Here is a 17,192-nt window from a genome sequence, read left to right on the forward strand (position 1 = left end):
TTGCAGAACTGTAGTCTCTTGGGAACAAGAGCTAAATAGGGTCAGGGGATTGACATGTGACACATCACACTTGATTCTTATCAAGACCTGAGCCAACTGTTCACTGTTCACTTTTTATGACTCACTGTGACCTTTTAGGCTAGAAACAATGAATCACAGTCCAGATCTGCTTAGCTGGACCTCCAGAGAAATAACCTGAATATTGAGGACATCTAGTTCTTTAAGATACACCTGCACTTAGTAAGGAAAATGACCAGCTATGGCAATTAGTTCTGTTCAGACAATAAACTCCATTGCCTTGCTTATTTACGTTTCAGAGGCAGAAGGAAGATGTGAAATTTTGAGTGAGCTTCAATTATCAAAATGATTGTACAAACTCTATACTCACCTTGCACTTACCAGTTTAATACACAGTCACTAAACACCAGATCATGTGGAACGATAATTTCATTGATTTTGCTCTTACAGAGTAGACTTTAACAAGAATGTCATCTTTATTTTGCAATCTCTTCTTGATTTATATATCCCCTTTTCTCTTACCTCCAGACAAGAGCTAATTAAATAACCTATTTTGTGCTTAGTAATGTAGTTCAAGTAGCCATTTTATGTACTTCAGCCTAAATGGGAAAGACATATTATGAATTTTCACCATGAAACTCTCATGGAAATTAAGAATGAATGGGCATTAATCGCTGAAGAATGAGATCTTTAGTCTGCTAATTTGTGATAAAATATTATAATAAAAAACATTTGTCATCTCAATGAAGATATACTAGACAAGTCAAGATAAATCTAAAAGCCAAGCAAAAGGCAAAGTTGTTGCCAACTTGAGGTGCACATGATGATTCTGGAGTTCCTGTGTTTGTGAATTTTTGCTTCTTTCTGAATCAGCAACTCAGTTTGATGTCTCTCCTGGGCTGTGTCTTACTGCATCAAAGTCAGTATTTCGCTACATTTGTGACTTACACTCAAACAGATAACACCACTGAACAGACATTTTGGCATTAGTGTATTATGCGCAGAGGCCAGAGGGGCTGTATTTTTAAGTAATTCTGTACAAAATGCCACTGGAGCACATCTTTCGAAAAAGTTTCTTCATTCTTAGGTCTGAAGAGATAGCACTGATAGCTTTTGACAGAACTCGTCCTTTACCTACTTATCTTTTTAAACTGATAAGATTTTTCAGTTTTATTTAATATAATTCAGCTTATTCCAACATATTAATTTAGCACTTGCCATGAGGCAAGCACTGTGCTGGGCCCTAGTACAAAGATGGATAAAAACTATGATCTGTGCTTGATCACAGTATCCTTGAGGTGGGGGAAGCCAAGCTGAGAAGAAAATATGAACATATCAGATGAATATTATGATAGAAAGATGGAACAAGAAGCACACAACAAATAATTCTTTCTATTGCCAAGGGAGAAGTCATGCTTTTGGTTTTACAAATAATGACTAAAATAATATTCTTGACTTTTCCCTTAAAAACTTGTTTAGTAAAACCATTTCAGTAAATGGCATTCTCATAAACCCAACTGCTATGCCAGAAATCTATGTGTCATTCTCGATTTTCTCTTCCACCACCTCCCACATCCAGTGCATCAGAAAGTCCTGGCAGCTTTAGCTGAAAACTATATCCTAAATCCATCCACTTCTCTCCTCTCCCCTGCTACTCTCTAGCTCAAGCTGTTATCATTTCCCCACTGAGTTAGTGCGAAAGTCTTCTAATTGGACTTCCAGTTTCCACTCTCATTTTTTTACAGTTCATTTCCACACAGTAGCAAAGCAATCTTTTTAAAAACGTGCATCACTCTCTTGCATTAAATCCTCTAACAGCTTCACACTGCACTTGAAATAAAATCCAGTCAACTCTCCATGGTTTCCATGATCTTCCCCTCATTCCTTTCCAACCTCAACTCAAACCACCCTCCACTGTGTGCTCCAACCATGCTCACATTCATATTCCCTGAACATGCCAAATGATTTTTCAGGGCTCAGGGCCTTTGTACGTGATAACTCAGCCCGGAATGCTCCTCCTTCCGATCTTCAAAGGATTGACTTCTTATCATTTGGGTCTCAGCTCATATATTACCTCCCCAGAAAGACTTTCCATTACAAGCCTGTCTAAAGTACACATTCCACCCCACAGAGCTTCTATTTTATCTATTTATTACTATGTAAAATAATTGGATTTTTGTTTTTGTTTACATTTGTTTGTTTGTTTTCACTTGTGTGCTCCAGGAGAATGGAGTGCCATGAGATAGGGACCTTCCTGTTCTTGTTCACTGGCACCCAGGGAAGTGGCTGTCACATAGCAAGTGCTAAATAAATATATGTTTCTTTTTTTTAAAAGATTTTATTTTTTTCCTTTTTCTCCCCAAAGCTCCCCAGTACATAGTTGTATATTCTTCACTGTGGGTTCTTCTAGTTGCGGCATGTGGGACGCTGCCCCAGCATGGCTGGATGAGCACTGGCACGTCCAAGCCCAGGATTCGAACCAACGAAACACTGGGCCGCCTGCAGCGGAGCACGCGAACTTAACCACTCGGCCATGGGGCCAGCCCCAATAAATATATGTTAAACGAATGAATGATTGAAATCTACATTGTTTGCTCAAAAATTCCACAGTACAGTCTATGCTGTAAGGATGTTCAGACCCTGTCTGCAGAGGTTTGTCTGCAAATACCCTGTTTTGGGAGGTTCAGGTTCATAGCCTCACTTGGGTACAAAGTTCCTTCAGTACAAAGAGAAAGGGAAACAAATTTGGAGAGAAATCTGAGTTCCAGGCTTTAATTTGCCAAGGTTTTTTTTTTGTATAAATTCAGGTAAGAGATGGTGTAGTGTAATAAAAAAGAACATAGGAGTTGATATCTGGTTCTGGAGTCAATAAGCTGTGGATGCTGGGTGTGAATCTTGGAGTCAGTATTTTTTAGCTAGCTGTGTGGCTTTGGGATTTGTTATTTAACACGTCTGAGCCCCAGTTCATTCATCTGTGAAATATAAAAAAGATATTCCTCATATAATTGCTTGAGATTTGAATGGGACAATCGAGGTGAAATTCTGAGTGCTGAGAAAATAGTAAGTACCTAATAAATGCTTGTCATTAATGTTCTTGGCTGACAGTTTCCTCACCAGTATGATGGGTCTAGTAATTCTTGTTCATAATGGAAGGTTTAAATACGTATTTGGGAAAGGGATTTATAAAGAATAGAAACTTAAACATGTAAACTGTGACTGCTCAAATCATTATATCAGCCATTATTGAAGAACTTAATTATGCCTTTGTTTTCATTCACTCAACAAATATTTATTGAGGATCTTCTGGGTACCAAGTACTGTACTAGGTGCTGGAAATGTATTAGTGATCCAGATACTGCATGTGCTTTTAAAAAGGTAAGTTTATAGTTAGAGAGACAGTGAACTGACAATTGTGATGCAGAATAAAGAATTCTTGGGGGTAGTAATGGGCTTTATTGGAGTTCATAGAGAAGGCATCTGATGAAGCTTAGACTGTGAGGGGAGACAGAGATGACTTCCTGGAGAAAGTTATATATTGGAAGAAACTGGAAGGACCAGCATAAGTTAATCAAGTGACTAGAAGAAGGAAGAGCATTTCAAGAAGAGGAAACAGAATACATATAAATACTCATGGTGGGTATATGAAGACCATGGTGGGGCAAAGGCATGGTGCTACCAGAGTTTGGCATATCATTTCGTAAGACTGTCTTTAAAAATCACATGGTGAATTACCATACACTGTCCTGTCATCCATCTAAGTAATTCAGGGGAGGTTCCACGTTTTCTTGAAATATTCTCACAAAAGTGTAGGAAATTAAAACTTCTGTCTCAAATAAGCCTTGATATTCCTGCATTTCACTATGGTGGGAACTGTCTTCAGTAACATAAATTCAGAAGTTATTTGGATAATTTAAAACTTCTTTCTGGACACAGAATACTAAATTACATAGAACTGATTAATGAGCTAATTGTTCAACCTTCACTTCATTCTGCCTGTGTACACAATTTAGGTGGAAGGAAACAAGAAACAGATTCCTTTGTTATTTATATTCACCTAAATCTACATTCCATTCCTGTTGAGATTAGCAATTAGATTTCTAATTAGTTTTCCAAAATGGATACATGGGTTTATTCTTTACACAAGCGGAGAAAATACAAGTACTAAATGTAGAAAGCATTAAACTTTTCTTAAATTTAATTTAGATAATCAAGCTTCGCATGCCAATAATATAACAACTTTCCATACTCGACCTGTGATCACAAAGAACAAAATTAATGAAATCCCTTAGAAAACTCACCATCATTTCTCAATATTAGCGGGGTGGGTGGACCCAGGACCTTGTGGTTTGTCACTGTATTCGTAACCACACAGGTATAATTCCCAACATCTGATTTTTCTACTTTGGCAATATACAGATTCCCAGTCTCTTGAGAAACGAAGCGACGATTATCCTGATAGGAAGGGTACTCATTGAAGATCCAGGCATAGCTCAGCTCTGAAAGCAAAAGGAATTATCATTACAAATCTGTCTTTTAGCAATGGAATTCTACTGCATTCATGAAAGAAATGGTCAAGTTAGAAGTTCATACTGTTGCCCAATGCTCCTTTTTCAGCCTGCTAAATATATACAGAAAGTAATCACAGTCCCCTAAAGCATTTTACCAGTCTTCCTATTGTCAGGCAAGAAGATTTTATTTCTAGAGGACTAGAAGGTACACTGATAGTTGATTAAGAGAAGTCCAACCTCTTTAAGTCAAAAGAATATGCATTTATAGTTTGCTAAGCATGTGCCAAGCACCAGGCAACACTTACTGTGCTAACATTCCAATTACAGACCCAGAGAGTCTATGATTTTGATATAGTAAGGCTGGAAGTCACCCCGGAAACTATATAGATCACTTGCTTCATTTTATAGATAATAATCATTAAAGTGCATCGTAGTGCCACATACTAATAGCACTTTGTGATTTCCAATATATTTTTATAGTTTTCCATTAACTGAGAAACTTTGGCACAGAGGAACGAAGTAACTAATCCAAACTTTTAACCCTAGTTAGAGACAGAATAATGCCTGAGTCTCAATTCAGCTACCTCCTAATGCCTCCTACTATCCACACAAATTCTTACTCTTTTCTTACTTGTGAGGTTGAATTCTTTTTCCATTATTTTAGTAAGATGGTGGTTTAATATTGTAGCAAATACTTGATAAACATACATTGACTGACTGGTTGGTTGGTCCCATAAGTGTAAATCTGCATTTTAAAAAATTAGTGAAAAAATTATTATATCCATAAAAGAGTGAATATGAAATAGCAAAGAGCAACCTTTCCACAAATATTTATTAATCCCAGAATGCCAGTGGGATGAGTGTAATAGGCAGTCACACCTGAAAATTTTTCTTTGAAAGTCTAATTTTTCTTAAGAATTAGGCAAATATTTTGTGAATGAACATGTGAGCTCCTGCTTTCAATTTCAGAGAAGAACCTTAAATGACAATGAACTGAAATGATTTGCTGCATTAACTATTGTGCTCCAAGGAAATCAAACTTCTTCAGCTCCAGCCATTCCACGATTCCTTTCTTTAAAGTGTGATCTCCAGATTTGTTCAAAATTGGAGAAGTGATATACTAGCCATCGGCACTGATTAGCCAACATGCTCCATTTTGTCTTCAAAAGTTATTGTGATGGGGGAGGGGAAACAACTAGATGCAGAAAGAGCCTCTGTTTTCAGAACTAGTTGCTGAGTTAATATGATCCTGAGCTAAAGTCTAAACGTATGGCAGAAAGGTCACTTCAGCTTTGTATAGAGAACATTAATTACTGAAAAAGGCATTTTTGTTGTTTAATATTTCAATGAGTCCCAACTGTAATTGACCTCATTAACTGATTGTGCAACAGCCTTAATAATCCACTGTTTACATATAAAAGAGGGGTCATGCAGATTGCTTTCCCTTTATCACTGGCTTATAACATTTCTGCGTGCAGTATTTTAGAGAGATATAATTATATTTATATGAGAATAGCTAATCATTTTATTTATACATGTGCATGTAATTATAAGTAACCCCATGCTGATGTCAAGAGGATACTCAATGTAAATAAGCAAGCGCTTCCTGGCAAGCTAGTTACGTCCTCAAGAAACTAAAATCTGGGAAAGGAAAGACCTTTATAATAGGTCATGAAGAAGTACAATCTGGGTATGGCAGTTTTCTCATAAAAACAGGAGATTTCACAAACAGCATGACTCAGCGTACTCTTCACTCAATTTGGTATGTGAGTTTCACACAAACCAAGTAATTTCTGGGCATCTCAATTCTCTCCGATGAACAATTAGGAGAATACTGCCTATCCCCTAATTGTTTATAAGAGAGTTTTAAGTATAAATTAGCATCTCCAATGTCACAAAGTAGAAGTTAGAAAGTAATTTACCAGTACAATATTAATCAACCCACACCTCTCCAAGGAGAGTTGTAATCAAATATGTGAGACTACATATTTTTTTCCCTGAAGACATTTTTCAAAACTGTTGCTAGTGGCTATTGGCTGGAAGGCTTTCTGAATTTGTGGGAGAAGGCTGGCTTAGTAACTAGAAAGTTGTATGGACCATGGATATCAGACAAAAGGCATCTCCTTAGTTATTTTTCTAATCAGAGTTAAAAAAAAAAAAAAGACCAGAAGACCAAAATTCAAACCTGTATTATATAAGGGAAACTATTTAACCTCTCTCACTTTCAACTTCTTAATCCATCAGATGGGGATAATAATAAATGTGACGCAAATACACAGTAAGGACCAATTTATGTCAAAGCATTCTGAATCATAAGCATATCTGAATCATTAAAAATTAACCCTTTTAAAAGTAAAACTAAAAATGTACTCAATTAACATGCTGTTTGATCCATTTAAAAATAAGTTAATTATTTTGGTTTCACTGCTTTTGTGTCGTAAGTGACTTAGTGCTTTAGTGAGAGATGCAAACAACTTTAAGCATAAACTACAGCATTTCCTACACTGTGGTCTTTGGAATATTCATTCCCTGTTAATAGAAGTTCTCTACCTCCCACCTATGCCAAATTTCAAAGGGTTACATGATCAAGTGACTTTGAGAAGCAGTGGATTAAACAAAGTTTAAAAGATTTTTAAATTTCTCCTTTCAGGACTCACAAGAGATTTTTAACATGCCAACATTCCTGAAATTCCTTAGGGTTTGTGTAAGCAAGCAAATTTATCTTATTATAGAATCCCCCCCCATTCCCTTTATACACACACAGTTTTTCTAAAACATCTATTAATAGGTCACAAAACCCAGGTCGGGAAACCCTGAACTAACGCAATGACTTCAAGTTAAGAAACAGTAAGTAAAGTATAAAGATTATTAACTGCATTACTTTGGTTTTTGGGAGAATCATTAAGTAACATAAAACAAGAAAACAACAAAATGTTGAATTGTAAGTTTCCCAAACAGTAACAATAATATAACACTGTAAACATTTTCCATGCTGTAGATACAGGAACAAACAAAAGTTGCCAAGAAGAGTCTCAAATGGATTGTGCTAAGATCATAACTAACATCACTTAAACACATGACCTTTGTAAATACTGTTGAGTCCTAAAGTGCAAAGGTCAGACAAAAAGTCTTGGCTGGTGCACTGGTGAGATTATGTTGGGCTAAATGCTAAGTCCACTGAAGGGGAAAAATCTCTAAAAAAAATCTTTATTTTTCTTTACAGCAGATATCATTACCTGGAATATTGTATTTTTATTTGTCCAGGACAATGAGGAAGGAGCATGAGGATATAATCTCATGATAATGCAGACATCAAAGCAGGCAAAATGTGTAGTAAACCTAAAAATTATCCAACAAGTAATTGTCCTATTTCTTCATTTTAAAGATATGAAAGAAGAACAAAGCTGGAGGCAATATACTCCCTGATTTAAAACTATATCACAAAGCTAAAGTAATTAAAACAGTATATTATTGGCATAAAAACAGACACATAGATCAATGGAACAGAATAGAGAGCCCAGAAATAAACCCACACATATACAGTCAAGTAATTTAAAACAAAGGAGTCAAGAATATACAATGGGGAAAGCGGAGTCTCTTCAATAAATGGTGTTGGGAAAACGGAACAGCCACATGCAAAAGAATGAAACTGGACCATTGTCTTACCCTATATACAAAAATTAACTCAAAATGGATTAAAAACTTGAACATAAGACCCAAAACATAAAACTCTTAGAAGAAAACATAGGTAGTAAGGTCCTTGTCTTAGGTATTGGCGATGATTTTCTAAATCTTATACCAAAAGCAAAAGTAACAAAAACAAAAATAAACAAGTGAGACTATATCAAACTAAAAAGCTTCTGCACAGCAAAGGAAATTATCAACAGATTAAAAAGGCAATCTACTTAATGGGAGAAAATATTTGCAAATCATATATCTGATAAGGAGTTAATATCCAAAATATATATAGAACTCATACAACTCAATAGAAAAAAAAGATTAAAAAGTGGTCAGAAGATCTGAATGGACATTTTTCAAAGGAAGACAACAGAAGACCAATATGTACATGCAAAGGTGCTAAACATCACTAATCATCAGAGAAATGCAAATAAACCACAATGAGATGTTACCTCACACCTGTTGGAATGGCTATTATCAAAAAGACAAGAAATAAGTGTTAGTGAGGATGTGGAGAAAAGGGAACCCTTGTGCACTATTAACGGGAATGTAAATTGGTGAAGCCACTACGGAAAACAATAATGGAGTTCCTCAAAAAGTTAAAAATAGAACTACATATGATCTAGCACTTCCACTTCTGGATATTTATCTAAAGAAAACAAAAACAGTAACTCAAAAAGATATATGCTCTTCCATGTTCATTGTAGCATTATTGACAATAGCCAAGATATGGAAACAACCTAAGTGTCCATCAGTGGATGAATGGATAAAGAAATTGTGGTAGATGGGGCTGGCCCAGTGGCGTGGCAGTTAAGTTTGCATGTTCCACTTTGGTGGCCTGGGGTTTGCTGGTTCAGATCCCGGGTGTGGACATGGCACTGCTTGGCAAGCCATGCTGTGGCAGGCGTCCCACATATAAAGTAGAGGAAGATGGGCAGGGATGTTAGCTCAGGGACAGTCTTCCTCAGGAAAAGAGGAGGATTGGCAGCAGATGTTAGCTCAGGGCTAATCTTCCTCAAAAAAAAAAAAAGAAATTGTGGTATCATACACACACACACACACACACACACACACACACACACTTTGGAATACTATTCATTGATTAAAAAAAGAACCAAATCTTGCCATTTGCAACAACATGGATGGACTTCAAGGGCATTATGCTAAGTGAAATAAGTGAGATACAGAAAGACAAATACTTATGATCTCTCTTATATGTGGAATCTAAAAATAAATAAATAAATAAACCAAACTCAAAGATACAGAGAACAGATTGGTGATTGCCAGAGACAGGGTGTGGGGTGGGAGAAATGGATGAAGGGGGGTCAAAAGGTAAAAAATTAAAAAATTTTTTAAGAAACCCATCAAAACAAAATTCCCTAGCAATTCCATTACCTCAATAGAATGATATCCATTGTTTGGTATAACCTTCAATTCTAGCCTATATGCCTATAGGCTTTTCATGATTTTAACTATAGCTTAAATGATACTTAAAAAAACGAAACAAAAAAAGATGAAAATTTTGAGGCCTAGAAAGGGTAAGGTCAGAGAGTCAAAAAGTAGCAAAGCAGGCTATATCCTAGTCTTTCTAGCTACACTTCCATTCCAGCACTCCCTCCAGGAAGCAATAAGAGTTCTTGACATTTGAAAATAAAGAGCTAGTATTATTATATCACTCAACAGATGATAACAGTTTTCCCCTAAGAACCAAAGTCTATTTTTATCAGAGCAAAACATTAATCCATTGGGTTACATGAAATGCTATCAACATTCCGAAAAATAAAGCCAAGTAAATAAAACAAAATAAATTCTCATGTGCTGCAAGTAGAAAAATGTATCCCACTCAGTTTGATTTCCTTAGGGACTTACATGCAATATTTATACTTATTCAAACTTGACAGATTTCTTTTGATAAGTTTTCACACACTAATTGCTCTGGAAGTGACAGACAGTTCCTGTCCCATTGGCAATTTGTAACAACTGAGTAAACAGATACTTGGAATGCATTATTTAATAGATTGTGAAATTCTGAAGCTCAATTGAAAAGTACTGAGACTAGTTATAATGTGATACCCATTAACGCAGAAGGACCTAGTGATGGTTTTCTGACTTGTAGCATCTAAATCTATAGGAAAGTAAGTATAAAATGTCACTCTCTTAATTGGTTCTTTTTCTATATATTTGGGCCACAGCAAAGGATGCTTGCTTACTATTTTTATTTAATTTAATTTGATTTAGTTACTTTTTAACTATTTTACTGAGGTCACATTAGTTTATAACATTGGGTAATTTCAGGTGTACAATATTATATATCAATTTCTGTATAGACTGAATGATGCTCACCACCAATAGTCTAGTTTTTTTCTGTCACCCTGCAGATTTGCCCCTTTACTCCTTTCTCCCAACCTCCAACCCCTTCCCCTCTGGTAACCACTAATCTGTTCTCCTTACCCATGTGTTTATCTTCCAAATATGAGTGAAATCATATGGTTTTTGCCTTTCTCTGCCTGGCTTATTTTGCTTAACATAATATCCTCAAGGTCCATCTATGTTGTTGCAAATGGGATGATTCTGTCTTTTTTATGGCTGAGTAATATTCCATAGTATATATATACATCATATCTTCTTTATCCATCCATCAGTTGCTGGGCACTTGGGGTACTTCCACATCTTGGCTATTGTGAATAATGCTGCAATGAACATAGGGGTGCATAAGTCTCTTTGTATTGTTGATTTCAAGTTCTTTGGATAAATACCCAGTAGTGGGATAGCTGGATCATATGTTATTTCTATTTTTAATCGTTTGAGAAATCTCCATACTGTTTTCCATAGTGGCTGCACCAGTGCATTCCCATCAGCAGTGTATGAGGGGTCTCTTTTCTCCACATCCTCTCTAACATTTGTGATTTTTTTTTTCTTGTTAATTGTAGCCATTCTGACGGGTGTAAGTTGATATTGTAGTTTTGATGTGCATTTCCCTAATAATTAGTGATGTTGAACATCTTTATATCTTCTTTAGAAAAATGTCTGTTCATATCCTCTACTCATTTTTTGATCGATTGTTTATTTTCTTGTTGAGTTGCATGAGTTTTTTATATATATGGGAAATGAACTCCTTGTCGGATATATGATTTGCAAATATTTTCTCCCATTTGCTGGACTGTCTTTTTATTTTGTTCATGTTTTCCTTTTCCTGGCAGAAGCTTTTCACTCTGATGTAGTCCAACTTGTTTACTTTTTCTTGTTTCCCTTGCCTGATTAGACATGGTATTCAAAAAGATGCTGCTAAGACCGATGGCAAAGAATGTACTACCTATATTTTCTTCTAGGAGTTTTATGGTTTCAGCTCTTACATTCAAATCTTTAATCTGTTTTGAATTTTTTTTTTCCTGAAGATTAGCCCAAGCTAACATCTGCTGCCAATCTTCCTCTTTTTTTGCTTGAGGAAGATTAACCCTGAGCTAACATCTGTGCCAATCCTCCTCTACTTTATATGTGGGATGCCACCACAGCATGGCTGACAAGTGGTGTAGGTCCATGCCTGGGATCTGAACTCGTGAACACAGGCTGTTGAAGTGGAGCATGACAAACTTAACCCCTATGCCACAGGGCTGGTGCCTTTCTGAGTTAATTTTTGTGTATGGTGTAATATAATGGTCTACTTTCATTCTTCTGCATTTGGTTGTCCACTTTTCCCAACATGGTTTATTGAAGACACTTTCCTTTCTCCACTGTATATTCTTGGCTCCTTTGTCGAAGATTTGCTGTCCACAGATGTGTGGGTTTACTTCTGGGCTTTCAAATCTGTTCCATTGATCTATGTGTCTGTTTCTGTGCCAGTACCATGCTGTTTTGATTGCAATAGCTTTGTAGAATATTTTGAAGTCAAGGATTATGATGCCTCCAGCTTTGTTCTTTTTTCTCAGGATTGCTTTGCTATTCAGGGTCTTTTGTTTTTCCATATAAATTTTAGGATTGTTTGTTCCATTTCTGTGAGGAATGTCCTTGGGATTCTCATTGGGATACCATTGAATATGTAGATTGCTGTAGGTAATATGGACATTTTAACTATGTTTATTCTTCCAATCCATGAGCAAGGAATCTTTGTCCCTTTCTTTATGTCTTCTTCAATTTATTTTAATAATGTCTTATGGCTTTCAGTGTATGGGTCTTTCACCTCCTTAGTTAAATTTATTCCTAGATACTTTATTCTTTTTGAATAAGAAAAGTCAAGAATACAATCCCATTTACAATTACAACAATCGTATAATTTTCCTTCCTTATGTTGTCCTTGTTTGCTTTTGATATCAGGGTAATGTTGGCCTCACAGAATGAGTTAGGGAGCATTCTGTCTTCTTTAATTTTTCAGAATGGTTTGAGAAGGATAGGTATTAACTCTCCTTTCAACGTTTGGTAGAATTCTGCAGAGAAGCCATTTAGTCCTGGACTTTTCTTTTTTGGGAGGTTTTTGTTTGCTGTTTCTATCCCTTTACTTGGGATTTGTCTACTCACATTCTCTTATTTCTTCTTGATTCAGTTTTGGGAGGTTGCATGAGTCTAAGAATTTATCCACTTCTGCTAGGTTACCCAATTTGTTGGCAAATAGTTTTTCATAGTATTCTCTTATAATAGTTTGCATTTCTGTTGTATCTGTTGTAATTTCTCCTCTTTAATTTTTAATTTTATTTATTTGCGCCTTCTCTGTCTTTTCCTTAGTGAATCTGGCTAAGAAGTTTGTCAATTTTGTTTATCTTCTCAAAGAACCAACTCTTGGTTAGTTTCATTGATAGTTTCTACTGTTTTTTTTTTAGTCTCTATTTCATTTATTTCTGCTCTAATTTTTATTATTTCCATCCTTCTTCTGACTTTGGACTTTGTTCTTCTTTTTCTAGTCTGTTAGGTGTAGTTTAGGATAACTTATTTGAGATTTTTCTTGTTTGTTGAGGTAGGCCTGCATTGCTTTAAAAACCCCTCTTAGTACCTCTTTTGCTGCATCCATTAAGAGTTAGTATGTTATGTTTTCATTTTCATTTATCTCCAGGTATTTTTGGATTTCTCCTTCAATTTCTTCATTGATCCAATAGTTTTTTGGTAGCAGAGTGTTTAATCCCCACAGATTTGTGCCTTTCCCAGCATTTTTCTTGTAATTGAGTTCTAGTTTTCACAGTATTGTGATTGGAAAAGATGCTTGCTATGATTTCAATCTTCTTAAATTCATTGAGGCTTGCCTTGTTTCCCAAGATATGGTCTATCTTTGAGAATATTACATGTGCTCTTGAGGAGAATGTGTATTCTTCTATTTTTGGATGGAATATTCTCTGTACATCTGTTAAGTCCACCTGGTCTAGTGTTTCATTTAAGGCCACTGTGTCCTTGTTAACTTTCTGTCTGAACGATCTATCCGTTGATGTAAGTGGGGTGTTGAGGTCACCCACTATTATTGTGCTGCTATCAATTTCTCTCTTTAGGTCTGTCAGTAGTTGCTTTATGTACTTTGGTGCTCCTGTCTTAGGTGCATATATATTCATAAATGTTATGTCCTCTTGGTGGAATGTCCCTTTTATCATTATATACTGCCCCTCCTTGTCTCTCATTGTCTTTTTTATCTTGAAGTCTGCTTTGTCTGATATGAGTATGGTAACACTTGTTTTCTTTGGTTTGCCATTTGCTTGAAGTATCATCTTTCATCCCTTCACTCTGAACCTATCTTTCTTTAGATACCTGTCTTTAGAGCTCAGATGTGTCTCCTGGAGGCAGCACATTGTTGGTCTTGTTTTTTAATCCATCCAGCCATTCTCTGTCTTTTGACTGGAGAATTCAACCCATTTACATTTAGAGTGATTATTGACATATGAGTTCTCAATACTATTTTATCTCTTGTTTTCCAGGTGTTCTATATTTCCACTGTTTCTTTTCTCTTGTATTTCTGACTGCCATTTCAGTTTTGTGGTTTTCTGTGATGGCTTTTTCCATTTCCCCTTTATTTATGATTTGTGGCTCAGCTCTGATTTTTTGTTTAGTGGTTACCATGAGGTTAGTATAAAAGATCTCATAGATGAGATAGTCCATTTTCTGATAGCGTCTTATGTCCATTAGCTTAAGCAGTTTCCACCTGTTTCCTCTTCCCCTTCTGAGTTATGGTTGTCACAAAGTATTCTTTTTTGTGTTGTGAGTTTGTGACTAAATTGAAGTGTTTATAGTTTTTTCTGATGCTTTCCTTACCTTTATCTTTTATCTTACAATTAAGTGTTTGCTAACCTGTTCTGATAGAGAGCTGCAATTTTATGATTTTGTCTGTATATTTATCTCCTTGCTCAAAGCTTTGTAAGCATTTGCCTTTTTGTTTCAGGTAGGACGGCCTTCTTCATTATTTCTTGTAAGGGAGGAATAGTTATAGTGGTGATGAACTCCCTCAGCTTTTGTTTATCTGGGAAAGATTTTATTTCCCCATTGTATCCGAAGGATAGTTTTACTGGATAGAGTATTCTTGGCTGAAAGTTTCTGTCTTTCAGTATTTTGAATATATTATTTCATTCTCTCCTACCTTGCAAGGTTTCTGCTGAGAAATCTGCTGAAAGCCTGATAAGGGTTCATTTGTAGGTCATTTTCTTCTGCCTTGCTGACCGTGACATTTTCCCTTTGTCATTGAACTTTGGCAGTTTTAATATTATATGCCTTTTAGAAGTTCTTTTTGCCTTGATGTAATTAAGGGTTCTATTGGCTTAACGTACTTGTAAGTCCAGTTCCTTCCCCAAGTTTGAGAAGTTCTTAGCTATTATTTCTGTGAACAAGCTCTCTGCTCCTTTCTCCCACTCTTCTCCCTCTTGAATACCTATAGTCTTTATATTGCTTTTCCTAATTGAGTCTGATATTCTTGAAGAATTTCTTCACTTTTAAAAAATCTTAGTTCTCTCTCCTCCTCCACCTGAAGCATTTTTATATTTTTATCTTCTAATTCACTAATTTTATCTTCCATAATATCAGCTCTATTTTTTATGGTTTCTAGATTAGTTTTTATCTCATTAATTGTGTTCTTCATATCTAGAATTTCTGTTTGGCTTTTTTTTAGAGCTTCAATCTTTTTGGTGACGTATTCCTTCTGCCCATTAATTTTATTCCTGAGGTCACTGAACTGTCTTTCTGAGTTTTCTTGTAACTTGTTGAGTTTCTTTATGACAACTATTTTGAATTCTCGGTCATTTAGATTGTAAACTTCTGCAACTTTAGGTCTGGATTCTGGAGAATTGTCATTTTCCTTCTCCTCTCAAGTGTTATTGTAGTTCTTCATGGTGTTTGATGAGTTGATCCTTTGCTGGTGTATCTGTGGTAGTATCAGGTCACAGATTCCACCTGCTACTGCTGGATGGGGGTGAGGGGAATGGTAGAAGCCGTATTTTCTGATCCTACCCCATCTGCTGTAGTTGCACCAGCAGGGCCACTCTGTGCTTGCATGGGCTGGCTACAGCCCACTCAGTAGGTTGTGCTCATGTGGGCGAGGCCTCTGTGCTCAGTGGGTGGGTTGTGCACTGCGGGTGGGGCCTCTGTACTTGGTGCTTGGGTTGCTCTCACAGAGGGGTACTTTCTTTTGCACAGGCCAGCGCTGTGCTCACACTCACAGGAGGTTTGACTGAGCTGATGCACTAGGTGGGAGGAGCCCTATATGAGGGCTGAGCTGCTGCCACTCAGTGGGCAGTGTTCCCTTGGGTAGGGCCACCATGGTACGGTGGAAGCTCCTAGTGGCCAGGCTATCACTCTGAAAGTGCTTGTGTGCAGGCCAGGCTACCTCCGCCTCCACTTATAGTCATACTGGGTTGCTATGTGAGGATCTGAGAACTACATTGCTGCTGCTGGGATGGGGGAGGGGTGCACTCACCTACTTCCACTGCTTCCTGGAGATCCAGTCTGTGCCCATTTTCAGATGTATGACTGTGTGGATCTCTCAAGCATGCTATTGTGCTGTGTAGGGAATCCTCTGTTGGTTAATGAATGTCTATTTAGTTGTAACTTGGATGGGAGAGGCAAAGAGAAAACTCACTCCGCTATGATGCTAACATGACTCCTGGTCAGTATTTTTAAAGGAAGCCATCAATAAAGCAATTTTCAAATTCAGGTGCTCATTGAGCAAATTCACCCTCTGATCCCTGTCCTCTGGATGCATGCTCTCATATTGTTCCTGATGTTGTTTAATTTCTTTCTAGAATTATATAATGCTTCATTACATTCTGAGTCCTATCCCAGGGGTAGCAAAGATGTCAGTTTTCAAAGATGCCTTTCTTAATCCTCAAAGTTTTAAATCTGAAAGGACAATTTTACAGATAAGGAAACTGAAGTCTAGAGAAATTACATGCCTGAATCACAGCCACACATTTGGTAAGTGGCAGAGATGGGATTATGGGGTCGTCTCAGTATTCAGAAGAGCTGGTTCTGTTAGAAAGCCATTTGTTCTAATAGAGGGAGTATAACTAGATGATCTCTAAGTCTCTCCCAGCATTAAAATTCCCTGATTCTTTATGTATGCCATCAGCTCCAACATCCTATTCTGACAAACAAGGAAAGTGGGATCCAAAGAGACTCAATATCTTGCTAAGAATAACATAAGTAGTTATTGGCAAGGTCAAGAACTAGAACTTTTGTATACACACACACACACACATACACACAATACACTTATTTGAGTTAAGCTGTGTTGTGTAGAAAAAAGATAATAGAATTAATAATCAAGAGTCCTAGATTCTAGTCCTTGCATTGTAACTAATTTTGGCTTTGATAAATTATTTTAACAGCATGAGTCTCCTTATCTTTAGTTTTATCACCAGCTATCCTACTTTTTGCATAGTGTTGTGAGGTTGAATTTAAACTGAGATAAGATTCTAAGCAAGTAGATATGAAAAAATGTATTTTAAGTGATTCTACAAATGAAATGGGTTATGTAAATGCATGCATTGGTTTATTCAATAGCCAAATATTTACCAAGTGTCAACCATTTAC

The 17,192-nt window shown here is 36.5% G+C and overlaps 1 protein-coding gene across 8 annotated transcripts in view; it reads right to left on the bottom strand.

The window, feature by feature from the left end:
* Nucleotides 1–17,192, bottom strand: part of CNTN4 (contactin 4) — an 878,916-nt gene that overhangs the window by 168,902 nt on the left and 692,822 nt on the right. For all 8 annotated transcript variants that reach the window (XM_070492801.1, XM_044754900.2, XM_044754901.2 and 5 more), the window contains one exon: nucleotides 4,317–4,514. In XM_070492801.1, the coding sequence (XP_070348902.1) occupies nucleotides 4,317–4,514 (198 nt within the window). The remainder of the gene's footprint in view (nucleotides 1–4,316; nucleotides 4,515–17,192) is intronic.

Source organism: Equus asinus, chromosome 21 (assembly GCF_041296235.1).
Source record: "Equus asinus isolate D_3611 breed Donkey chromosome 21, EquAss-T2T_v2, whole genome shotgun sequence".
Taxonomy (NCBI): Eukaryota; Metazoa; Chordata; class Mammalia; order Perissodactyla; family Equidae; genus Equus; species Equus asinus.